Source organism: Sceloporus occidentalis, unplaced genomic scaffold (assembly GCF_023333645.1).
Source record: "Sceloporus occidentalis isolate IW3139 unplaced genomic scaffold, rSceOcc1.0.p SCAF_74, whole genome shotgun sequence".
Classification (NCBI taxonomy): Eukaryota; Metazoa; Chordata; class Lepidosauria; order Squamata; family Phrynosomatidae; genus Sceloporus; species Sceloporus occidentalis.
In genome coordinates this window covers 1,384,244-1,411,033 of record NW_028317054.1, presented here as the reverse complement: position 1 = coordinate 1,411,033, position 26,790 = coordinate 1,384,244, and the positions used below count along the sequence as shown (strand labels likewise).

At 37.7% G+C, this 26,790-nt stretch overlaps 1 protein-coding gene across 14 annotated transcripts in view; it reads left to right on the top strand.

The window, feature by feature from the left end:
* The first annotated feature begins 5,270 nt into the window (after positions 1-5,270).
* Positions 5,271-26,790, top strand: part of LOC149285922 (sodium channel protein type 2 subunit alpha-like) — a 42,215-nt gene continuing 20,695 nt past the window's right edge. For 2 of the 14 annotated variants that reach the window (XM_089494618.1, XM_089494619.1), the window contains exons 1-16: positions 5,271-5,537; positions 7,539-7,657; positions 9,097-9,186; positions 11,039-11,167; positions 13,708-13,799; positions 15,263-15,535; positions 16,072-16,135; positions 16,996-17,137; positions 17,532-17,738; positions 18,045-18,338; positions 18,986-19,327; positions 20,246-20,381; positions 20,500-20,738; positions 21,618-21,791; positions 22,157-22,513; positions 23,255-23,734. In XM_089494618.1, coding sequence (XP_089350744.1) covers positions 5,271-5,537; positions 7,539-7,657; positions 9,097-9,186; positions 11,039-11,167; positions 13,708-13,799; positions 15,263-15,535; positions 16,072-16,135; positions 16,996-17,137; positions 17,532-17,738; positions 18,045-18,338; positions 18,986-19,327; positions 20,246-20,381; positions 20,500-20,738; positions 21,618-21,791; positions 22,157-22,513; positions 23,255-23,734 — 3,405 coding nt within the window. Of the gene's footprint in view, positions 5,538-7,538; positions 7,658-9,096; positions 9,187-11,038; positions 11,168-13,519; positions 13,800-15,262; positions 15,584-16,032; positions 16,136-16,995; positions 17,138-17,531; positions 17,751-18,044; positions 18,339-18,985; positions 19,361-20,244; positions 20,382-20,499; positions 20,739-21,617; positions 21,792-22,156; positions 22,514-23,254; positions 23,735-26,790 lie in introns of all 14 variants that reach the window. The other 12 variants (XM_089494625.1, XM_089494622.1, XM_089494624.1 and 9 more) reach the window with 12 other exon arrangements.

The following is a 26,790-nucleotide window of genomic DNA, read 5'->3' as shown; positions in this document are numbered from 1 at the left end:
CAGATGCAAAAAACTATAACGGGCAAACTAGATGGTTGGAATGGTTCTTATCTGTAGTCAAAGTTTAAGTAGGAAGGGTGAGGCGAGAGAGGCACTCGTCTCGGGTGCAGCTGCGAGGAGACGCACAGCCGCCCGATCAGCAGCCTGCAGGGCCGATTGGGGAGATCACAATCCCCCTCTAACCATCCCAGCATTACCGGCCTCAGCTTCCGGGGCTCCCTAATCAATACGTGATGGCAAATGATCCCGAGCGCCAGGATATGACATCATCTCGCGCACTGCATCAAAAGCTGACGCAAAGTGATTAGGGAGCACTAAAGCAGAGGTCTGAAATGACAGACCTCGTGCTCCCATGACAGGATGGAAGATGGAAGATGAGAAAGGTAAGAGATGGGGAGAAAGGGGTGTAAGGGGAGTGTATGTGTATATATATATGTACAGAATATGTGTGTTTGTGAGCTTGTGTGTGTGTGTGTATGGGCAGGTGTGTATAAGAGCAGCACTTTGAGCACATTTCTATTATGTTAACACTTCAGAGCTGCAGCATGGTTCCCCGTGTAATTTTCTTTCCAGCTTTGCAGGACAATGATACACATGTAGCCAGACTCCACACAGTTCCATTCCACATCTCAGACCTTCTTTAAAAAAAGTGTATTTGTGTGTTTGTAAGCTGGTGTGTGTATGTATTTGCATATGTGTGTGTAATGGCAATGTATGTGTATATGCATGTTAATGGGCAGATGTGTGTAAGGGCAGTGTATGTGTATATGTGTGTTTATGGGCAGGTGTGTGTAAGGGCAGTGTGTATGGCCAGGTGTGTGTAAGAGGTATATGTGTGTTTTGTAAGCTGGTGTGTGTATCTGTATGTGCATATGCGTGTGTATAGGTAGCGGTGTGTAAGGGCAGTGTATGTGTGTTTATGGGCAGGTGTGTATAAAGGCAGCATGTATGGGAAACGTGTGTAAGGGCAGTGTATGTGTATATGTATGTTTGTGGGCAGGTATGTGTAAAGGCAGTGTCAATAAAATAAGCTCTGTAAAAAAAAAATAAAAAAAAGAGGTGGGGACACAATTTTCTGTTCTTGCCTCAGGTGCAAAAGGAGCTAGCCACAGCTCTGGTTCTATCCCTTGCATCAACCTTGTTTGCGAAACAGCATGTTTGAGAATCACTGTAGGTACTGGGTATACCCCACAACATCAGTACCTGTGTTCTGTGGGGTGTTTGATGGTTACATGCCAAAATTACTTGCATCCAATAATCTTCTTCAACAGCTATGAAGAACCATCTTAGAAAACGATGCCATACCTTTCCCAGTCATTATCTGTGCACCCTAGATACATATCATCCAAGGTTGTCAGGCACACTGAATAAGGACTCATGCTGGAAAACAGTGTTGATTATTTATAGTAGCAAGATGAAATTTTTAGCAGCAGCTAATATACCGGGACTAATACAATGTTTCTGGGTTATTCCTACAGTTTTAGATTATTTCCACTTCTTTCATTTAATACATTGACTAATCCTCATGACTGATGTAACAATATTCTGTTGCTGAACTGTTTACTGGGTAAACTCTCAGATCTGCCTTTTTAGTTCAGCTGGATTTAATGACCCTCGGGCTTTTTACTCTTTACTGTGGGTGATCAGTGAATCTGAAACAAAAATCTGTATTTCTAATTCTCACTGACTGTCCTTAAAAAATGGTAAGCACAAAATCTTTGATAGAGTATATCAAGCCATTCTTTTTAGGCATAGTTACCCAAACCCATAGTTGTATATTTTACCCATATAATCTGGGTCAGATTTACAGAATTGACAGGTTGCAATGTATTTTATGAGAAGTGTTCAAATCTAGGACAGAGACCCCCAGCTGCTCCTCTGCAAAGGGCTCCTCTAGTATGTATTCCTTGCATTGCCCATCCTCTTTGTGCAGAGTCATATAAATGGGACAGTTACAAGGATTGAGCTGTGGCCTACCAGGGAGCCCAATGGTCCAATAGGGTGACCTATTTCTGATAATGCATGACAGAGACTGCTGCCCCCCAACCTACCACTCAAGAGAAAATATACTACTGCTGATGACCTCATATTTTCCATAAAAGTACTCAAAGCGTGGAAAGGGCACATATAGAGAGTGAGTGTGGACTATGAAGACTATGGAAGAGTATGAGCTAGCCGCAGATGGAGCCACCATTTGTTTGTATTTCTTTTAATTTGATGTGAACGCATAATATAAGTTATTCTAGCAAAAAAAGGACTAAGCTTTGGCTTACAAGATTTGCATAATTAAGTTTTCAAATAAAGAAAGTCATACGTTGATGTTTTTGCCAACAAATAATGCACTCAATTAATAAGTAATAAGTTAAATTTTGCAGTCCATAGGCACAAAGAATCTAAGATAGAGGAACATTCAATAAATGTTAAAAAAAAGTTTTGAAAATGTAAAATGCCAGGTTTGTTGAAACAAACATCAAGAGTTTCCTTGTATTGCTTTACGTGAAAAGCGTAAACATTTAGAAATGTGTTGTTACAGGATTGTTTTGTGGGCAGTTTGTCTATGCCGCCATTGGCCCTTTTCAAGTTCCTGGTGTCTTTACTGCACAGAGATATGCTATTCAGTCATGACTTATGAAAGGGTTGCATCTCCAACACCTTCCTTTGCCAAATGGAAACTATACCAGGTGTGGACAGTGGAGGGCTCGTAATGGGGGCAATTGACCCCTGGCATCAGGGCTGGCCCGACAGTGGAGCCGAGTGGGGCAACCCCCTTTTTTTTTTTAAAGCCGAGAAGAGAGAGAGAGAGAGGGCGCCGAGTGGTTTTATCTTACCAAGTTGTCAGTACCCGCTCGGCGCCCCTCTCTCTCTCTCTCTCCTCTGCGAGTCCTCTAGCTCGGTCTCAGTGCCGGCTTGTAATTTTGACCGCCGGAAGATGACGTCATTTCCGGCGCTCAGCATTACAAGCCGGCACCAAGACCGAGCAGGGAGACTCACCTCAGAACTACTGAAAGGTAAGTACGGGGGGGGAGAGGAAGGGTAGATAATGGGGGGGCGGCAGGGATAGAGGAAGGGTAGATAATGGGGGGGGGCATTTTAAACTTCGCCCCAGGCGGCATTTTGTCTTGGGCCGGCCCTGCCTAGCATGCTCTGATTTAAACATTTGGGGATTTTACCCTACACATCTTTATATGTTTCCCTTGAGTTACACATGCAGTCACCAAGGTCTCTAGAGTAACAAGCACTTCATTTCCAACCTGTGTGTATAATTTATGTGTGTGTGTCTGGACTACATAGATATTTGGCCAAGGTCCACTACTTAATAGACACTCCTTACTTCCATTGGCCAATATTCACCTTGTGAAGTGTGAACTACCCACTCCACCTACTCATTGTATACATCAAGGCAGTTTGGAGGTATCCTTAAAAAACATGCTTTGGGATTGAAGTTCAAAAGTATGGTCAGCTTAGTCTACAGAAGTAGAAATATAGCATGATTATCTTTTGAAGTATAGCAGTATGAGCAGTATGAGCACAAGGAGAAGAAAATAATTCTCATTTATCCTGCATACAGTCAGTACTGGCCTTATGGTAAACTCTGTTTACTTTCTAGCATTGTTATAATGCAAAGGCATCTATTTGCATACATGCCCAAGTGACTTTTTAATGCTGATTATGTGCTGCAATGATTTAGAAAAAGTCCTGTAATAGCGAACAAATTCAAGCCTTGGGCCAAATGTTTATAAACTGCTACTATGCAACAGCCTGTGAAATCCCCTTTTCCTTTTGCAGAGAATTTATCGCACAAAATCATCGGGGCAGTTTGCTTTAATGTATGTAATGTACATGCAGTAAACAAATACTATTCTATTCTAATGTTAATGCAATGCTACCAACTTGTGCTGTATAGATCAGTGTTCTTCAATGTTCTCCAAGGTTCTTCAATCGATACCATTTAACATGCATGATCCATTGTTATTATTTTCCCATAATGCATAACTTAAAACCTTGGTCCAGTTTGAGAATTTTCCACAACTCTTTTCATTCCATCTTTTAGCCATATATCCTGCAAAATTATTATAGGTATATACCTAATGCATGCATGTTGCAGGGCATGCATGATATCACTACCAAGGAGTATGATTATATGCACGGCAAGGGGCAGACGTTACCAACAGTATTATATGACATGGGGACCTCGGGATGACTATTTAGAAAATAAACAAATTTACACAACTTTATCATTATCAGACAACAGTATCAGACAAATTTACACAACTCGCTGTTTATATGCACGTTGTTGTAGTTAGGGCTGTAGAACAATGTGATACACTCATACCCAGCAAATAGTCCGAGATTCCAGAAATAGAATAACGGGTGCACCACTGCTCCCATCACTGTCAGCCAGACATTTACTAGCTGATGGCGCATGGAGCCATAGCCTGGCAACAGCTGGAATTCCACAATACGCCTGAGCAATAAGGTGCATTAACATATGCATGATAGGAAGCGCTGCAGGCCCCAGCAACCTGTGAATCCGTGTAGGAGCGGTGAGCCTGCTGTATGAAGCACGCGTTCTGCTTCTCAGAGAACATTTAAGGTCTCGGTTCTAATAGAATACAATGCTGCAGAAAATGGGGCATAGATATTTATGCGAAAAGGGCTTTCATTTGTTATATATGTGCAGGCTATAATAATATACTGTAGAAAACCGATTGAAGGACATCTAAAATAATATAGATTTCTTAAGGTGATGGTATTTGAATCAGTCTCGGAAGAAAACAATAAAAGATATTTTGGCTATACAGCATTTATATGAAATCCTATAGTGTGTTCCCGTGAAATTAATGTAGTGTCCCTTTTGCAAATGCATGAAGAGATTCTTCGGAATGCCCCATATGCATTTGTTTTTTCCTGCCCCCCCCCCCCCCCATTTTCCATGTAGGAGATGCATCACAAGGGGAGGCCGTTTATAATGAGATCCTCATGTACATTCATGGAAAGCACTTCTATTGATTTAAATGGGAGTGCTTTCCTGACACTGATTGGCTGCTTCAATTAGCCAATCATTGTTGCAAATCATCAGCCGAGTCTTACTGCAGCTGTGTGGTTGAAGGATTTCATGGGGCCTCTATCCTTGATGATGAGCGATATTGTTTAAGCCTTCCTATGCGTGTTATTATGCCCATTGCAAGTTACACTCTGCTTTATTGTCTTTTGCAGGTTTCCATTATGAAAGGGCCTGAATAGTGAAATAAAAGGTGCAGGATGAAAATATGGCACAGGCACGACTTGTACCACCAGGACCTGACAGCTTCCACTATTTCACCAGGGAATCTCTTGAGGCTATTGAAAAACGGATTGCAGAGGAAAAAGCTAAGAAACCCAAACAAGAACACAGAGATGACGACGATGACAGTGGCCCGAAGCCAAGCAGTGACTTGGAAGCAGGCAAAAGTCTGCCATTTATATATGGCGACATCCCACCAGGAATGGTGTCAACACCACTGGAGGACCTAGATCCCTATTATATGAATCAGAAAGTAAGTTTCAGTAAATAACTATGCCTATTTCTAAACCAGAAGAAGACATGCAAGAAATCACACTTTGCCACAGGATTGGTTATCAAATATGGTTTAGTAATCCTTAATTTTTTGTATAACTGATTATGTGACCGCATCAACAGCACCTAGTATTGGAGGAACTTTCTCACTGCCCTCTTGTTTCACAGAGATGAGTATGTGTGTATGTGATGGCAAATACAGAAGTGTAGCAAAGAACATTGCATATTCCACCCTAGACCTAAATATTTAGGAGCTCAATGACCCCCAGGGTCTCGGAATATTTCCGGCATATATATATATATCTTGCATATATTGTTATATTACGTCAAAAAGTATCAACAACAGTAACCAATACCTAAATGAGAGCCTTAGTGTTACAACCCATCCCCTCCTTACATCAAGCATTGTAGTTTGATATCAAAGCGATCTGCTGTTAATATCAGAAGAGACGGTGAGAATTCCCTTTGAGAAACGTTGAGCTGTTTGTCTCTGCGTTGTGCAGACAGAAATTTAAATAACGTTCCCCAGGGGAATTCTCCAGAACAGTAATTATAGATTCTGCCTCTTTAAACGCTCCTTGGGGTCCCCTAGCAAAGTAGGAAATAAGCCTATACCAATTTGGACACAGGTGGTTTAATCAAATGGCTAAGTCTCTTGATGAATGAGAAATATGCCCCTTAAAATCATGTGTGGTGGAGACCCCCAAATATTAATTGGGAAAATGACTTACGTGGAGATAGAATGTACTGGTAATTTAATGAAGTAAATTACCCAAAATTACCTTCTGACAGTAGATATGCAGCTTCTCAATATAAAACCTCCTCCTGACAACACAGGGCCCCAAGTTACTTGAGGGGAGACTGGCAAAGAGGGCAGGGGGGAATTGCCACCCGACCTACACTTATTTGAAGATCTTGGGCCACTGCCTGAAGTATCTTTGTGTGGTTTACTTGTAGTTCCACATAAAGCCACTAGGGGTTTCTAGTATAATAACTACTTTGGACAGAATGTATACCCTGACTGGATACTTACTAGCATCTTTATGAGTTTTCAATTAAGTTCTTTCAGGCGAATGTGAGTTGGACTGTCCAGGGAAGTGCATATTATACTGTCACTAAATGTCTTTTAGTATTGGGGTACTTAGTAGGACTTGCCCCTGATTGTTGGCAGCCTTCCACTGGTCAGTGTGGTAAACATTGATGGTTGAAGTCCTGGACCTGCTAGGACATTGTATCCTCCATTCCCTATAACACATGTTCGTCAGTGGGATGTGGGCCCTCGCTGTGGTTAGTCGAAGAGATGGAGGAGATCTATGTTTTTGGTGGTGTAGCTCCTTCTTCTCCTGTTTGCATTTATAGACCCTCATAAAACTGCATGAGGGGGTTCTTATTTGTTATTTGCTTAAAGGACTAGCTCTGTCCATTGACTTAACAGAAATATAAAGACTGCCGTTGAGATAACAGGCAGGGAGATAACAGGCAAGTACCCATGAGGGAAATGTCAGCTGCAGTTCCTTAAACACTAGCCAAAAACTCTTAACGGCTTTATCCCTATCTGTCATTTATGTTGTTAACCCTGATTTGTATCTTCATTTAATCTTACAGAAGCGTTATTATGTTTATCTTATGTGTGTCTCCTGAGTTATATAAAGATATATTTCATTGAGAATATCTCTCCTAAATAAGCCCTAGTGCTACAATGTGATATGAGAAAGAATGACATAGATGTTTTTACACTGTAACAGTTTTTGACTTCTTGATATACCCGTCTCATAACAGGTTGGGGTGCTCCTCACACCATATGGGCAGAACCCAGTAAAACACTGAACTTATAAAATATTATTGTTCACCCCAGCAAACATATAGGGTTAATGAATACTAAATACTATAGCTAAAGGTTGCCATGTTGTGCTTTCAGTTTTGGCTTTCTGTTTCTCATTGCATGTTTTTGCTAACGATTTTCTTTTTTTTTCTTTTTCAGACTTTTATAGTATTGAATAGAGGGAAGGCAATCTTCCGTTTCAGTGCCACATCTGCCTTGTACATTTTAACTCCTTTCAATCCTCTTAGAAGAATAGCTATTAAAATTTTGGTACATTCATATCCTTTGCAAACCTGTTCAAAATATAAAGTTTGACATCTAATTTGCTTAATTTCTGGTTTCTAATATGGTTTTCTATTTGATGCATTATGATACTAATGGTCTATGTCGCTTTGACAAAATTATCTTGAGTAGCCTTAAGAGAAACGGGTCTGCAGCCTATACTGTATATGGCAGGTCTAGACAAATGCGTGTACAAGTTAGGAGCCAACTGGACAAATGTGAGAGCCAGCTTGATATTTCTCTTACGAAATAAGTACACCCGTAGAGATCAATATAAAATAGTACAAATAACTTACAAAGAACCAGCACTGTCTTAATACTACCCATTCTTAGGTACCATTGCATTTATCATTGGCATCTCATTGATTGACATATTTGATGAAGACATGAGACATCTGTAACATCAGATATGATTTTGTTATTCTCACCTAGTTAGAACATTTAATCAAAGTATGACACTGTGCTATTGAACAGTTGTAATTGTCCTTCTTCTAGAATGGGTTCTTTTTATTTCGATAACATAGCTATATACTTCTGAGTCCATGCAACCCCCCCAAAAAAGCCTTAAAGCCAGTTCATCCTGTCCTCAACACCTTGCAGGTTAGAAATGAACTGTATAATCACTAGTGTGAATTTTTGGGAGAGTTTAGCTCTATGACAGATGCAGAAGAGAAGCTGTCACAACTAGTTAAGAAGGCTCCAATTTACCCTTTTTCGTGAGACCTGCAATGCATTAAAACATGGATAGGTTTTCAAGTCCTATCAATTAGAATGGAGAAGCTTGATAGACAGTGCTTTTGACATAAACAGCCAGGGATCTCATCTGACATGCACAGGTGGTGCTATCTTACCAAGGGACCAACTTACGCCTAACTCTGCATCGGCACAAGTGACTCATTAACAATAATTAACTCATGTGTGCTCCAGTACGAATATCTTTAAATCCCACTCTGCATTGAAGATCTGACTCATGCTATCTCAAACAATCTTTTTTCAGGTCCTACTTATGGAGAATCCAAATTCTATATATTTGTATTTTCCACATAGGAGTTAGGAGTTGTTAGCATGTGACCTTCTAGCTGTTATTGAACTGCGACTACCCCTGATAATGTCCTGGCAACCACAAAAGACATAACACTCGATTCTGCAATGTCTGTTCAAAAAATATTACATTATATTAAAAAATATATATATTATTACAATATTATTTTAAATTGAGGGATCATTGCACCCCAATCAGAATGTCTGTGTTATGGCTGTACTTTGTAAATGTACTTTAATCGTACCTTACCTTTTTTATACTGTAAACTGTAATAAGGCACTAAGTATATATGTGCTAGCGCTATATATATATATATATATATATATATATATATATATATATATATATATATATATAATTTCTGTATCTACTTTTTCCTTAACAACAATATACATTATTCAGCATGCTCATTATGTTCACTATTTTGACCAACTGTGTGTTCATGACAATGAGCAGCCCTCCCGAATGGACAAAGAATGTAGAGTAAGTATGCTTTACTTTATCCTGTACATTATTTTGCATTGAAGAAGGTTGATATTCTTATCAGCATTGTCTAGTGCCTTCAGCTCTGTACATTTCTAAGTAATTGCCCCGGTTGCTTAGTGATACATGAAGAGTAGATTCCCTGGAGAATTCTAAGTGCTGTTGGCCATTTAATTTCATTGGCTCTCCGCACGTTTTCATCTTGGAGAAGAAACTGTGAAGAAAAGTGTAGGATGTGATTCAATAAAGTCCATTGCCCTTCAAAGCCACCTCAATGGCATATGCCAATTTTGTAAAAAAAAAACATAGTACATTAAGAGATTAGTTAAAGGGGTTGAGTTTTATGTCTGATGTGTTCTGCATACAGAGATTTATTGTAGAAATGGGGCTTAGGAAAAAGGCATCCCCACTGCTTTGCTGCCCTATGACACGCTTGGGGAGATCAGGGGTCTTCCTTGTCATTGGCAAAGCCTCCATAATAATCTTACTGGCACCGCGAGTCCTTAATAAGGGGCATACCAAGATATAATATCATATCCCAGTACTTAGCATAGAGGACGTATCTTCAGATGTAAGCTTTGGGGGGCTAGAGTGCTACCATTGGTAAGGCCTACGGCAATACTCTGCCAGAATACACCACTGCGAGATGTGTATTATTTTTATGGTTGATAAGCCACAGATTCCTTGGGCTATGCAGAGTGGGTTGGTGAGAAAAGCACTGCTGAGCATGTAAGGTTGAACTTTAAGGTTGAACAAAGTAGCCGATGATCGCTTGGGATGGTACTCCAAATGTTGTACACGTGCAGTATCTCTTTCCTTGCCAGTCCAGTGCAAGTGGTAATAATTTTAAAAGTTAATTAAGTTAGCAAAAGTCAAAATCACATCCAGGTACTTCTTATCGGTACTTCTTCAATCCAGTAGAATTAAAAAACAATAAATAAACTAATTCACATTTGACCATATAAAACAAGGTTGAGATTAATTTAACGAGGCTGGACAGCTGCTTAATAGCCTGTACCATGGTGCATCCCCGCTCGGAAAAATCTCCACCAACACACCAGTCTGATTCTGCCACAAGGGCAGTTCAAAACTGAAATGTACAAGAGAGCAAGGAGGTCCACATACAAAACATGTTTGAAATGAACTCACAGAGTAATAATACACAGGATGATATATGAAATGTATGTGGTTGTGATTCTCTAGCTTGGATCTAGTAGTGTGTAATATTTTTTATCATCATACATACTTAAAAGTGTCATGAAACAGTTAACATTTTAGAATAAATGTATTGAATAAAATGTATAACAAATTTAGAAATCATCAAATACACAAACCATGAAAGTCCTACTTTTTTTTATAAACAAAATTAAATATTTATATATTTGGTTGTATTGTTTAAAAATCACAAATTTCTTTTACTTCAGCTTACTTACAATAAAATAAGATGGTTGATTGTGATTTTTATAAAGCTTTTGACTAATTTAATTTAAAGCACATTTTTTAAATCTAATTTACCTTTAGACTGGTTTCAGGGAAGAACACTGTCAGACAATCGATTTTATTGAACACTACCCTTAATGAAAATGAAAGATTGTTTCTTTTTCTAAATTCTACCTTCTTCTCCATTAATATATGCGTTCAGCGACTCCCTTCAAATAATCCCATTTCTTTGGGATTCCAATTCATGATTTTTAGGCTGCCAAGCATTCCAAGTGCATTATTTTCTATTTATCGACATAAAAATAATTATATTAATCTTATTTTTGGTCTAGAATTTCCTTTACATAAGTACTCACTCAACTAAGGCTGAGTGTTTTTAAAAACAAATATGCTGCCCTTCTTTTTTCCCCAGGTACACATTCACCGGAATTTATACATTTGAATCTCTCATAAAAATTCTTGCAAGAGGCTTTTGTTTAGAAAGCTTTACCTTTCTTCGGGACCCATGGAACTGGCTCGATTTCAGTGTCATTGTTATGGCGTAAGTATCGTACTGTAATTTTTTTTATATAGATAATAAACATAATCAATTTAACTTGGCCCTCAACACCCTTTGTTTAAACCAGAGCATTTTATTTCAGTTTACTTCATTTATTTGAATGGAGTGCATGGTGTCTGTTCAGGTCATGGACTCGCATTCCTTGTCAAACTGATTTGACATTTGCATGTGGTGGATACCACTACTTTAATATTAACTCAACAATTTAACAAAGTCATTTTTCCATACCATGTTCAGTGTTAAAGTAATGTTAAGATGGTTAGGAAGGTTAGGTAGAAGGGTTGAACTTGATGGACTTAAGTCTTTTTTCAACCTTATTTTATTAGGTTTGGCTAAACTATGCAACAACCTTGTGTTCTGTGGACAGTTCTGGTCAACTGAGTCTTTGGACAACTAATAGGAACAAGGGAATGTTGAGTTAACAAATTCAAACATCATCTAGCTACATCAAATTTTAGCTTCTAAATCTTACAGCTAAACCTTAGCCCTAATGAAAGTGCCCATTATATTATACCCAGCTCTGCTGCAGTTTAAATCACAGATCACAGCCTAAGAGTCTCAACAAGGGTTCTTCATATTTACAAAGATGATGTCCAGTATGTAAATAAATCTTACCCATTTTCTGAAATTCTTCTTTACCTTTCTTTGCATGTCACGCAAGCCTGGAACACTCTAGCATTGAAGCGCTTTTATTTTAGAAATGTGTCTTTACTGTGGTTTAGGTGTCCTGAAGTGTATAACCACTTTATTTAACTATTATTGACTAAGGTTAATATTCCTTATATTCATATGAAGTTTCACTAACCATACCCTGTATGTAAAAAGAATAGGAATATGCCACAGATCATAAGATTTAAGACATATTATATAATTACTTATAATTTCCATTGTATGGGGAAAAAATTCCAGAAATTTTAGTAAAATATGTTAAATAAAGTATATGGTAGAAGCCAGAAATATCTTCAGCTTTTACTTCATATTCTATACCCTGGTGCATGTAAGGATGTATATTTATATAGCTTTATCGAAGAAGAAAAAAATCCAAGATGGCCATCTTACTTTAGTTATGCAGGCTAGAATCTACATTTATAGCTCAAAAAAAAGTTTATTAAAATACTTCATTATGTTTCCAGGAAAACACACATTGTAGAGCGAACAAACAGTGGAATTTTGATAGACCTGAAGCGTGCGAAAATTTCTACAACTATTAGTGTAACTTGGATTTAAAATAGGCCTGTCACAAGAACGCAAAGCTGATTTTCTGTTAATGGGATAAATATGCCAAGTCCTCAAAGAAAAAAAATCAGCTGGTTTTGAGAGAAATGTGATGTTTAACAATGTCAAGACAGACTGGGGGGTCGTTCATCAGATTAGTGGGTACTGCTGATTAGTGGGCACTGCTTCAGCCTCATATAATATGAGGATGAAGTAGAACATATTTGTCTGTAGTTTATGGGTTAGGCCAGTTTGAAATTATTCAGATATGACCAAAAACATGTTGGAGATTAATGGTGTGCTGTGGTTGTTGTGGACCAGGGACAGGCAACAAGCATTGTAATGAATATTGGACTAAAGGCCTTTATATCCCGTGGACTTCCACAGGCCATGTCACGGACACTTTGCCCACCATAATGGGACACAGAGTAACAGAAGTCAGTTTAGTTGTCAGCTGGTACCAGTGATCCCTGAAGTGGTTAACTAGTAATAAAGTAAAATAAATTAGATGGGTACACTAAATTAAATGGCTGTGGTCAATCGTGCTGCAAAATAGTATATTTTCTGTTGCCTTGTCTTGTTGCGCTGTTCATAGATAAGAATGAGCCACCTTTCATCCTTTTGTTGTTGTTGGACATCAGAGGTCCCGTCTGTCCCAATACTACAGGTTATATCATATAAATCAGTAGTACTGTGTACAGTATACAAGCTGTGCATTCCGGAGCTTTACAATCCTCACTGAGTAAATTGTCTTCCACTGTTTAAGATGGTGTGGTGGCTATCTTTATAGGTAGACACTTTTGATTTAAAGTCTATATGAAAGGATGAGCTTAACTGAAATGGCTTTTTTCCAACCTTGAATTATATTACATTTATTACAAATGAGGGTTGTAATAAAGTGTGCATCCTTATGGGGCATCCTGTATTTTAGTGACTTTTTTCCGTTTGGTAAGAGTGACTTTTTTTTGCTAGAACTTTTCGCACGGCTTCCTTCTACACCGTAGGGTTACATGTAAGCTAATTGATCAAAGCAAAATTGTCCGAAAAGGGTCTTTTATAGAAGACCAAACAGAGATAGAACATTCCAAAAACCTGAATAACTCTGATTTAATTCTACAGGTATGTAACAGAATTTGTAAACCTAGGCAATGTTTCAGCTCTTCGAACTTTCAGAGTATTGAGAGCTTTGAAAACTATTTCTGTAATTCCAGGTAAGAAGTAATTGATGTGAGGTGCTAGGTCCCTTGTACATCCAACTATTTCTTTGTGTCTGTCATTGTGTTTGTGTGTGAACTCCCCTATTACAGATATGTGACAGAGTTTGTGGACCTGGGCAATGTCTCAGCATTGAGAACATTCAGAGTTCTCCGAGCATTGAAAACAATATCAGTCATTCCAGGTGAGAGCCAGGTTAAACACGTAGGCTGGATTTTCTGCTCCATTGAAGTCTAATTCACATCTTTTGAGCATAAAGCCTTGTTGTTTGCCACTCATGCTGCTACAACTAAATAAAAATAGAAAAAAAAGCAGGAATCGGGAGCAGTTCATAAAGATTCCTGTCTTTTTTTAGCATTTAGCATTTTATTTACTTCGGTTTTTTTGGACTTCAAAACACTTTCTTGCATGGGTATCCGCTATTTTCAGTCTGTGTAATTTGCATTCTAAGACATGATATTTTCCACGTTAAAAAATGAATAAGGATTACCTTTATTCTTGATGTGATTAGAGTGCTCTGGTAGGCACCATGTATGGTTTTGAAATGAAAATTAATGAATTCTGTGACATTTTACACAGTGCCAATTCATTTTTCTAGATGCAAAATCAAGATACCAGACAAATGCATGGTAGCTGCATGTGATGTCTATTTGGAAATTAATTTCCTTTCCAAAATAGATACTATTTATTTATTTATTTAAGTAGAGAACTTTAACAGCATAGTTTGGGCTCCCATATCTGGATGAGTTAAAGGATAATAACGCAGACGTTGATAATTTCCTTTAGATAATGTATAATGGGGTTTTTATAATAATCTTTTTGTAATTAACTGCAATCGTTGTGCATACAAAAAAGTAAAGATGCAATGTAAATAACACTGGGTACAGACATCTTGTTTTTTAATTTACGGTTTGGCTAAAGTGTCAAGTGAGTCGAGAAACAAATATATGTTTCTGGTTTTAGGATAGCATTGCTTTTAAAGCTAAACATGTAGAGGTGTTCTAATGTTACCAGCTACCTTACTAGGGCATGCTTGAAATCATAATGGCTTCCCTCCATGGCCTAATTTCGGCATTTTTGCTAAAATAAAATAATAGATATATCAGGAAAAATGACACCTAACTGACTAATTTTGGTTCCAGAAGCTACATGTGAAACAGAAAATATCAGAAACGCTTTGGCAATCAGAAGTGTCCTTTTATGGGAGCCCAAGGTCTTGTGTGAACATATCTACACAAAGTTATTAAACCCATGTGATATGTGATAAGAGACTGCAAGGGAATTCCACAGCAGGTGGCATTGACGTGAAACCAATCTCTTCACCGCCACACGGGAGACTCGAAGGGCAGTTTGAAGGAGCTTCCCCAACCTTCTAATAGACAGCCATTTTATTAAGTGCATCACTAGTTGTGACGCACAAGAACACAGTCACAAAATTGTCCACGTCTCTTCAACTCATTTCACTGTTCTTCACCAGCTTCAGGCTGTCCATTGTGTTAATTTCTTTGTGTCAATCTTAATGTGTTTGTCTGAGCTTTTGCATGCACACAATCCATCACTGTAATTTGATGCATATAATTACTTTTTGTTTCTGCATTTTATAATGAGTTACTAACACAAATGAGAATGTGCGTATTTGTCTCATAGGCCTGAAGACCATTGTGGGAGCCCTGATACAGTCGGTTAAGAAGCTTTCAGACGTCATGATTCTCACAGTGTTCTGCCTGAGTGTATTTGCACTTATTGGGCTGCAGCTTTTCATGGGACACTTAAGAAACAAATGTCTGCTGTGGCCACCAGACCCTCGATCGTATGAAATAAATATCACTTCCTACTTCAACAGCACATTGGAAGCAAACAGCACATTTTTTAACAGGACTATCAGCACGTTTAATTGGCAGGAATATGTTGACGATGAAAGTAAGAGCTTTTCTAGCATTTTTCTATCAGAGAAACAGCAGTTATACTGTGAGACATAATTAGAGGATATGCTGATTTCTAAAGAGCTCCATAATTAGCGTTTGCCCCTTTTAGCTGCTCCTCATCTATTTTCCATGTGGTAGATGTGTGTGGTTGAAGGCATCTCCTGGCGCATTATATACTCGCAGTCAGAGAGCTCCAGAGATGGCTCAGTGAACACCATGGGGAGGAGAGACGTATGTGTGACACTTTCCTGGCCTAAGCATATTCCTCCTTTATAAGCCTTATCATTGGGGTACAGGTCTACACCTGTTACACTTGGGGAGAACCCAAGAGCTCTCCAAGGAGAGCAAACATGCACAAATAAACATGAGTTCAGCGGGAAGGAGACAGCGTCCTAGTTTCTTGCTCCACTGTGCATCTCCATGAACTTTGGATTGATTATAACATGAAATAGTTTTTGTTTTGGGCTTGTGTTACATTGTATAAGTATAAATATGTATATGTATTTTATATATATATTTTTTTTTTCACAGATCATATGTATAGACTGGAAGGTCAGAGAGATTTTTTGCTGTGTGGCAACTCTTCAGATTCTGGGTAAAGAACACTTAGTGTTTTCAAAGATTACAAATGAGAACAATTGATACAAAGTAGATAACCAAGTGATGTAATCTGATGCAACATATTGTAATTAAAGCAATGCTTTTGCCCCTAGAGTAAATTTAGCAGGCCATTATGCGTTGACCTCTTCCCAATTATTTCTGTAAGAGTGATTGCTAGAAACAGTTAGCGGCAGATTTGCAAACAGGACCATGTTTGCTGCAATGCGAGGTTCTTTGACTTTATACTATTGATATTAAAAGTATCAATTAAAATATACAGTACTGTCTTTTATTATCTTTTTTTAATTATTTTTTTTAGAATACTATGTTTTTACAATTCTCTAAATAACCATATAAGTTTCGATCAACTCAAAAGGCAGTCAATTTAAGGGTTAACTCAGCTAAAGTCACTTAAGTCACATGAACAGGTGTGCTAGGTACCTACTTTTTTTTTTTTTTTTTAATAAAGCCCCTATTTATTTAACCTCTCCATCCAACTACATAAGTGATAGAAGGGAACGTGATGTGGCCTCTGTAAATGGTTCATTTTACTTTTAACCATGCCACTGGTTAGAGGATTGGGGGCATGGGTAGGTTCCATGCCTTTTCTTAGAGCAGATTATTAGCTCCCTCTGCCGCAAACTCACCTTGAATACCAACTCGTGTTGACTCTTGTGAATAGTTGCAATAATTTACTTTTGCTAAATAGAGGCCATGTTTTCAGTTGTAGTGATTTTTAACATTATTAATATTAATTGGTTCTATATCGCCATCATATTCTGTAGCGCTGTACATAGCTCATCTTGCATGGCTGAATGTATAGACATGTAATACTTTTTTATTGGTTTTAATCAGTCAGTGTCCCGAGGGATACATGTGCGTGAAGACCGGAAAAAATCCTAACTACGGTTATACAAGTTTCGATACATTCAGCTGGGCATTCTTATCCCTGTTTCGACTTATGACCCAAGATTACTGGGAAAATTTATACCAACTGGTGAGAATTTAACATTTTACACTTTTTTATTCTCTTTTACATTTTCGCTTAAAGACGTGGGATCTCTGATGTCTGGAAGATTATCACTCTGTCATATTCACTCCCTTTCAGAGTCACACTGTGACATATACATGACATACTTTGTGTAAATAAGCCTTTTTTATTCCTGATATCAGCCAATATTGAAGGAAGTTAATGGAGTTAAAGTAAGTGGAGGTAAAGTGAAGGAAGCTGGCTGTGAAGTTTCCATTGTAGGCACACAATGGGCAGAACTATGAGTTTGACAATATTGCCTGGAGTTTAATGCATCCATCCATCCATCAAAAGATACTATAGATTTTATTATGCAGAGGCCACTTGTTTTCATGCTTGAATCATACGTGTTTTCTTGCAGACCCTACGAGCTGCCGGTAAAACCTACATGATCTTTTTCGTGTTGGTGATTTTCTTGGGCTCCTTCTACTTGGTCAACTTGATTCTGGCTGTGGTTGCCATGGCTTATGAAGAACAAAACCAGGCAACACTGGAGGAAGCTGAACAGAAGGAAGCAGAATTCCAGCAGATGCTGGAACAGTTAAAGAAACAACAGGAGGAAGCCCAGGTACATAATAACGTAAAAGGACCTTATCATGAAGACTAAACCTATTGATAGACAGACAGACAGACAGACAGATGGATAGATATAAACCCAGATTTTTTTCTTGATCATCTAGATCATCCAATATATGGATATAAGTCAAATGGCTTCTTTTTTCTCACATTTGAACTTTTTGAGCAGTTAGGTCTTATTATGACCAAATCGAGAAGTTACACAGTTGACGTACCTTATATGAGAGTGCTGTTTGGATTATTTTTGGTTACATTTCTACATCATATTCAATGTTTTGTGCATATTAATTTTTGGCAGGCGGCAGCTGCAGCAGCACTAAACTTATCAAGAGAATATAGCTGTGAAGGTGGGTTTGGCCTACTTTCAGAAAGTTCTTCGGAGGCTTCAAAACTGAGTTCAAAAAGCGCCAAAGACAGAAGGAACAGGAAAAAGAAAAGGAAACAAAAAGAGCTGGGAGAAGGGGATGAAAAGGGAGACGATGAGAAATTCCCTAAATCTGAATCAGAAACAAGTATAAAAAGGAAAGGATTCCGTTTCTCCATAGAAGGAAACAGACTGACCTATGAAAACAAGTTCTCTTCCCCACACCAGGTAATGTGTAGACTACAATAACATTCAATAAGCGTTGTGTTAAATCTGGGTTGGATAATCAGTGGTTCTCAAGCTGTTGCTGGATTTCATTTCATCACCCACAGACAATACAGCAGATGGTGATGGAACCTGCTGAACATGTTACCACCTTACAGTCAGCATCTTCTAAATGGATACAATCATCCTTCTCACCCTCTCAAATAAATAATCCCTCAATCGTATATCTAATTATCTTTCCGTATCTCTTTTCCATCACAAACTATCTGCCTTTTCATTATCACTGAAAATCATTTTCCATCTAAGTATACCAAGTATTTTCTTAGTGACCATATGATTTTGTTTCCCCAAAAAGCATAATTTCCTCCAAATTCAAGCTCCGTTACAGAACATAACTTTCACTTATACACTTGAAAGCCAATTGGCTAGTACCATGTGTAGGTGAAACTTGATCCCCTACAATGTGAAGTGTGTACTATAAGCATCTGCGATATGAAATATGTTCATGCCTATCTCATTAAAGTCCATAATTTACAGAGAGATGACCATACATAGTTTGCTTATATGTATTTACTTGCCCTGTGTTGTGTAATTAGTAAATGTCTAATAGGAAGAGAAACTATTGTGACCGTTCTTTCTTTTGCTTTCAGTCTTTGCTGAGCATTCGCGGATCTCTGTTTTCTCCGAGGCGCAATAGTAGAGCCAGCCTATTTAGTTTCAGAAACCGCGCAAAAGACGTGGGATCGGAGAATGACTTTGCAGACGATGAACACAGCACGTTTGAGGAAAACGAAAGCAGAAGGGGTTCCTTGTTTGTACCACACAGACATGTTGAACGGAGGAACAGTAATATTAGTCAAGCCAGTAAAGCGTCAAAGACCCAACTTCCGGCAAATGGGAAGATGCACAGCACGGTGGATTGCAATGGAGTGGTCTCCCTGCTTGGTGGTCCATCTGGTCCGACTTCGCCTACTGGACTACTTCTGCCAGAGGTGATAATAGATAAACCAGCTTCTGATGACAATGTAAGGAAGTTTCAAACAGTCTAGACATGGTGGTGCCTCATCACCACGCCATATCTTCTTTCTTCAGAACTGGATTCAGACATCATGTGACCTGCTGGTCTACATATCAACATTCTCAGATATTTAGGAGACATTTCCCACCTTCTTTAAAATGTGACATATTCCTAAAGTAATAATGACATATAGGTTTGAATTAGTAAATCTGAATTAGCATTATTTAAAAAGTGTATTAGCAACTAACTTAATAGCAGTCCTTAATCTGATGCCTTAGATCTCAGGATAGAACATGCACTTTATTTAATTGCCTTGAAATACATTATAGATTTGCTTAATGAACTGTTACCTTTAGATCTTTTGCTTGGAGATCATTGCTAACAGCTACATTAACATTCATTGTATAGAGCGCTGTCATTATACTCTCCAGCATTACGTACCTTATACCATTTTGTCTATTTCTGCATCTATTTATGCTTCTTTTAGTATGTTTTTTTTAAATTAACTATACATAACATGCATGCGAAAGTGAACAGACCATGTAAAAACTGGTGCGCTTTTTAATCATAATGAAACAAACTGATTTGGTGTAACATATATATATATATATATATATATATATATATATATATATATAATATCCATGTGTCTTATATTCTTCATGTATATGTTCATGTACAAATGCAAACATAGAATAATATAATATCAGCCACAATGTCTTTTTTTGTCTTTATTTTGCTGCATGATGCATGTATGTGATTTTTAGTGTACCTTGTATCATAAATCATGCCGATTGCTTATACTACTCATTTTGCGCTTTTGCTCAGCGCAGCCATATACCATAAGAGGTACAATCTGCACAAATTACATCAGCATTTTATTAATCTGTAGGGTACTACTACTGAGACCGAGGTGAGAAAAAGACGCTCCAGCTGTTACCAGATGTCTATGGATCTTCTGGAAGATCCAACAGTTACAAGACAGAGAGCTCTAAGCGTTGCCAGCATCTTGACAAACACGATGGAAGGTACGCTACTCCCAATGTTCCGACATATTGACCAATGATGTTTCATTGACTGCTTTTTAAATATCATTAACCAAAGTAATTGTAAGAATACTTAGTTTTTTCTTCTATTGATTTTCAGAACTCGAGGAATCCAGGCAGAAATGTCCACCTTGTTGGTACAAATTTGCAAACACCTTTCTTATTTGGGACTGTTGTGAGAACTGGTTAAGAATAAAACATGTTGTGAAATTGATCGTGATGGATCCATTTGTAGATCTCGCCATTACCATCTGCATTGTATTAAACACCTTGTTCATGGCCATGGAACACTACCCAATGACTAATGAGTTTGCCTATGTCCTCTCTGTTGGAAACCTGGTAAGTTGAAATTCCTTTCAATAAAATATGCCATGTTGTTTCTATGTAAAGAATTATGTATAGTGATTTTTCCATTGTAATGTTGCAGTAACAATGTGGTTGTGCTACATACATGGAACTCAAAATATGTTATTAATTAGCACCATAGATATATATGAAAATCTGAAATAATATTTTATTAACAAAAAGCAAAAAAATATATTTTCTATGGCTGTGCCAAAATATGCGTACCATGTTCTCAGTACAGATGTTATTGTTCTTATCTATAAATCATTTAAAAAGAATATTTATCTCTCTGCCGAGATGCTTAGGGTGGGGAGACTGCAAATGCAGAAAGAGGTTCCTGAGGAGTCCTTACACCCATTTGTAAAGGGAAAATGTTAATTTAATGGGGACAATTAGCTAGTATATGCATTACAGTGCCTATGATGTCTCTAAAGTGCCTTTAATAATAATAATAATATTATATATATATATATATATATATATATATATATATATATATATATATATATATATATATATATATATATAAAACTACAGCTACATGGGGCAGGGACCTCCTTTTCTGATGTTCGTATATTGTACCCCATCCCAGTGTATTTTTGAGTTCTGTACTTCTTATCTGACTCACTTATTGTACCTCTTTTTATTTGATGGTAGCACTATATATTTAAAATACATACATCTACATAGAATTTTGGCTTAAACTGAAAGCTACAAAATAAGATATTGCAATGAACTAGAACCATTGAGACCAGTTCAGATTTTGAATGCACAAGGGGTTATTCATCTGATGGGTACCGGATTGCAGAGTAGAAGTGGAAATTATTAGGCAGAAATCAAGTTAACGAGATATATATTCCTTTCTTACTACAGGTTTTTACTGGAATCTTCACAGCAGAAATGGTGTTTAAGCTGATTGCGCTGGATCCATACTATTATTTTCAAGAAGGCTGGAATATTTTTGATGGCATCATTGTTAGTCTGAGTTTGATGGAATTGGGGCTGGCTAATGTAGAAGGTTTATCAGTTCTAAGGTCTTTCAGATTGGTAAGAACATTTTGTACATTGTATTATGACTCAAACATAGCTATACTCCAAAAGCCATTGTAATATGTCATATATTGCTTGATCATAAAGGTCTCATTGGTTTGGAAGTATCCCCTCCAACTCATAATCAGCTTGATGTCTTTACTCTTATTGTCAAAATTGAGTTAGTTATATCTATTCCATAAATAAAATTCCATAAAACATAAAATTTGGCTGTATTGTTAGGCATGTTAAATAAATAGAACATTCAGTAGCTTTTCATTGAATCCCAATCTTCTATAAGTACTACATTGATAATGTTCTATTAGTTGTGTACATTTCAACTTAATTTCCATAAATACATTTTGTTTAACATCTTTTTCCAGCTCCGTGTATTCAAGTTGGCCAAATCCTGGCCTACTTTGAACATGCTGATCAAGATCATCGGTAACTCCGTGGGAGCTTTGGGAAACTTGACCTTAGTGTTGGCAATCATTGTTTTTATTTTTGCCGTGGTCGGGATGCAGCTGTTCGGTAAAAGCTACAAGGAATGTGTCTGTAAAATAGCAGATGATTGTAAACTTCCACGCTGGCACATGAATGACTTCTTCCACTCCTTCCTCATTGTGTTCCGGGTGCTATGCGGAGAATGGATCGAGACCATGTGGGACTGCATGGAGGTTGCAGGACAATCTATGTGCCTCCTCGTCTTCATGCTAGTGATGGTCATTGGAAACTTAGTGGTAAGTGCAGAGCAACAGGTTTATAAATGTATCTGTAAAGTTCCTTTTATCCCATAGATGTAAATTTTAAAACTGGCGATAGATACACAACCAAGATCCTCAAGACCCTCTCTTGGGTTGTATTGTAATAATGCTTTTGCGACTCAACAAAACATAAACCAAATGTTGTTAAGCAAATAATAATAAGCAGATCTTTCACTGTATTATTCTTACAAGCATTATTAATACATCAAACATTACAGTAGTTTGGTGTGTTATATGGCTGTAATTAAGCAGCCCCTGAGAAAAGGTCAATAGGACAAAGCATGTCAAAAATCCTCACGGGGGTATCATTAATTTATGGCCTGAAAAGTTTGAGGGTTAATGAGGGTCTATGTTAATTATGCAACCCTTCTCCTAGCTATTTATAATACTGTACAAACAACTGATCAGTTAAAGTACATTTAGCCCTAGATTAGAAAAAACATTCTACTGTGTATTGAGAGACTTCTGATCATGTGCTTGGCATAATAAGGTCAGTTTTCATACATACCCCGATGAAGACCCCCCCTCCATGTATCTCTGTAATTAATTAGAGTGTTCTGAATTAAGTTCATTATTGGATGTAGGATCATCTTTTTGGCATGGATTCTGTGATTCCAATAGGAATGTTTCCCTTATAAAGAAGATAAATATTACCTGTCTTGGTTCAGAAGAACATGTATAATAAAGTGTAAATAACTCGTGTTTTTATCTATTTAGGTTTTGAATCTGTTCCTGGCTTTGTTACTCAGCTCATTCAGTTCGGACAACCTCACGGCTACAGATGACGACAATGAAATGAACAATCTTCAGATTGCAGTGGGAAGAATACAGAGGGGAATAGATTTTGTTAAAAAAACAGTGCGTGAATGCATCCAAAAAGCCTTTGTTAAAAAGCAAAAGGCTCTAGATGAAATCAAACCGCTCGAGGACCTGCATAACAGAAAAGAAAGCTGTCTATTTAATCATAATGCAGTGGAAATACATAGAGACCTCGATTATCACAAAGGTGGGAATGGAACAACTAGTGGTGTAGGCAGCAGCATGGAAAAATACATTATGGATGAGCATGACTATATGTCCTTTATACATAACCCAAGCCTCACTGTAACGGTACCTATTGCTGTCGGGGAATCTGATTTTGAAAATCTAAACACTGAAGATTTTAGCAGTGAGTCCGATCTGGAAGAATGTAAAGAGGTAAGTTTTAATTAACTTTATCTCTATTGTTGTTGATATATGTGTATATGTATGTGTGTGTATATATATATATGTATACATATATATATATATATATATATATATATATATGTGTGTTTATATATATATATATAATTATTCATTTTCTTAAGTTTACAGAAAATATAAACCATAAGTAATGTTGTTCTGAACCTTATGATTTGTCAGAAATTAAACACTTGATAATTTTCTTTCCTTGGTTTGGGTAACATTTTGGTTCCACCTGTCATAACCTATTCAGTTGATTTGTGGATTTGAACTTCATACGAACTTCAATTTTAACAAAATGTGAGAATTTCTTTAATTTGTACGAATCTCCAAAAACAAGGAGGAACCCCCAACAAAACAAATGAAAAGAAAAGGAATCATTTGGATTTTGTTTTTAACATCATTCATGTTCTCTCACACTCTCATTCATTCGCCATCACTCTCTGTCCCTGTCCCCTTGAAGCACAGTACTTCTTCCCTTGCATCTTCTGGTTCTCTTGTCTCATGTCTTCTTTCTTTGTCCGCTTCTCTGTGGACAAATGGACATGGTCTCCCCTGAACTTCCGCAATAGAGCGGAGTCTGCGGGCACACACTCTCCCCCGACTGACGGAGAGAGGGAGAGGCTGTTCGAGTGGCTCCGTCCTTTTGCAGAAGTTCACAGAGAGGCCAGAATAATGCAGGTAGATTCGCAGAGAAAGAGAGGTGCAAAAACACTTCTCTTTCCCAGCAAGCCCTTTAAAGTTAATTTATTCAAGAAGCTTCAAAATTTTATGTTTGCAAAATCATTTTTTAAGATAATATAATGACATCCAACACCTGATTCTCATTCTACAAGACAAAAAATATTAATAGTTTATGATGTACATAAGATACCCTGTATATTCCACATAACTATACTGTAGTAATGTTTGAAGAACTTTATTCATCCAGTATTTTGAGTTCTAGTTTAGTGTACACAATAAAACATATTTCAAGGATATTTATTTATGATACATGTCTTATACAAGAAACAAAACCCATCAAAACTAAACAGTATACGCAATGCCAGGTATCACCTATTGATTGATATTATTGTGACTAGGAATGCGTACATCATTGGGTAGGTATTTTGCGCTTTTATATTATGACACATGGGGTTGTTGTTTTTTTAAATATGATAATTATTTTAGATTTGATGGTTCTTCCGTAGACACAGGATGCGCGTGCTGCTAATTAGCTTCAGTACTGGCCAAAGTACACTTTCCTTGTGTTATCATGTAATTCATGCAGCTGAATCCCTCTCCCCATAATAATTAACTCCCAAGGATAGCGCTTTCATCCCTAACGAAGCAGTTGTGACCTGCAGCGATGCTTCATGAGAGCATCAAAACATCCAACTTAGTAAATTAGCTAATGTATTGTTTTTCTTTTTTCACTGCTTTTTTTTTAAACTATGCACCGTCCCATTTAAGCACACAGCTCACTGGAACCATGACAAATACAGTTGTTATGGATATTATATTTAACATTACTATCTACTAAGGATGCACCGAAATGAAAATTCTAGACCGAAAGCGAAAATTCAGGATTCGCTTGGCTGAAACCGAACCGAAAATGACCCTCCACCTTTAAAAATAAAATAACCACACTTTTAATAAAGTAAGTAACACACCAAAATTGTAAAAAAAAATCTAATAACAATATTTTTTTTGTCCAATTTGGATGTGTTACTTGCTTTTGATAAAAAATTAAACAACAATATATTGATTGTTAACAGCAATCACACTCCTATCATGCCCAGGCATACCCAGGTTCCAGCATGTACTGGCTGACTTAGCATGATAGGAGTGTTCATGGCAATTAATGCCCAGGCAACTAGTACATGCTGGAACCTGGCTAGCTGCCCCCCTTGTGTATTGATGCTGCCAGCAGTATGGGGTCTGCACATCCCTTACAGCCTCCCTGTGCCATGCCTCAACCATATAACCCTCCCCCACCCCCTTCCCTGAACTGCAGATCTCTCACTCGCAGACTTCCGCAGGGGCCCTGCTGCTTCCCTCTGCGTTGCTCGCTCTCTGTGCGAACAACTCCCCACCCAGGGGGGGCAGGTTCCTGCTTCCCCTGGCCGGTACACGAGATGCTGCTCACACACTGCATTAAAGCACTAAAATGGACATTATACATAGATAACTTTAAATTCTTGTTTCCCTGTTCCCCTCATTCTTCCCTTTTTACCCCTCTTTTCTGAGGGATCGGAATGTTTTTTGAGTATCAGTGTTTTACGTTGTTCTATAGCCGAAAAGTTTTCATAATGTATGAAGACACAACATTGAGATTGTGTATTGATTTTGCCGGGTGTCCAAATAATATATCTGCAATGAAGAGATAAACCCCAGTCTTACAATGCCAGGACAGATAAATGTCTGGTGAAAAACCATGAAATAATTATCATAATTAGCCTTTGTCTGTTCCAATAAAACCACATCCCTCTCTGTGTTATAGAGATTGCATTGTACCTCCTTTACCCTCCGCTATTCTGCTTATCTCCATCACACTGTGTGGCTTTCCCAAGTGGACGCGTCACGTAAAACTCTTTCAGTTGACCCAATAGGCCCAGTTGTGTTACCAGTAAACTGGAAACATGTCTCCTCTGAACATATTTACACTTGGTGCCTTCTTCCTGATTGGTTTCCAATTGTATAACTTCTGAAAACTCTGCACGTTGTGTTATAACATAATTGGGAGCTTAGTAGTTTTTATGTTACTACTGAATTTTCAAACCCTTCCTAGAAATAATTTGCAGGGAACACATAATTGTCATGTGGCATAAAGCAGGCTTTGTATCCAATGGGAATAAACCTTTAATTAAAATTACAGATTTGCTAAGGTTTTATTATATTTTCTTAACAGAAAGAGCAGTTAATGTTTATTCCAAAAAGAGAAACCACATTATTACAAACTGTTATTTCTTGCATTTTGACTTCCCCCTATGGAAGTCAAAAGGGGACTCTAAAAACCCTCCACATGTGAAACTCCAGGCAGAAATACA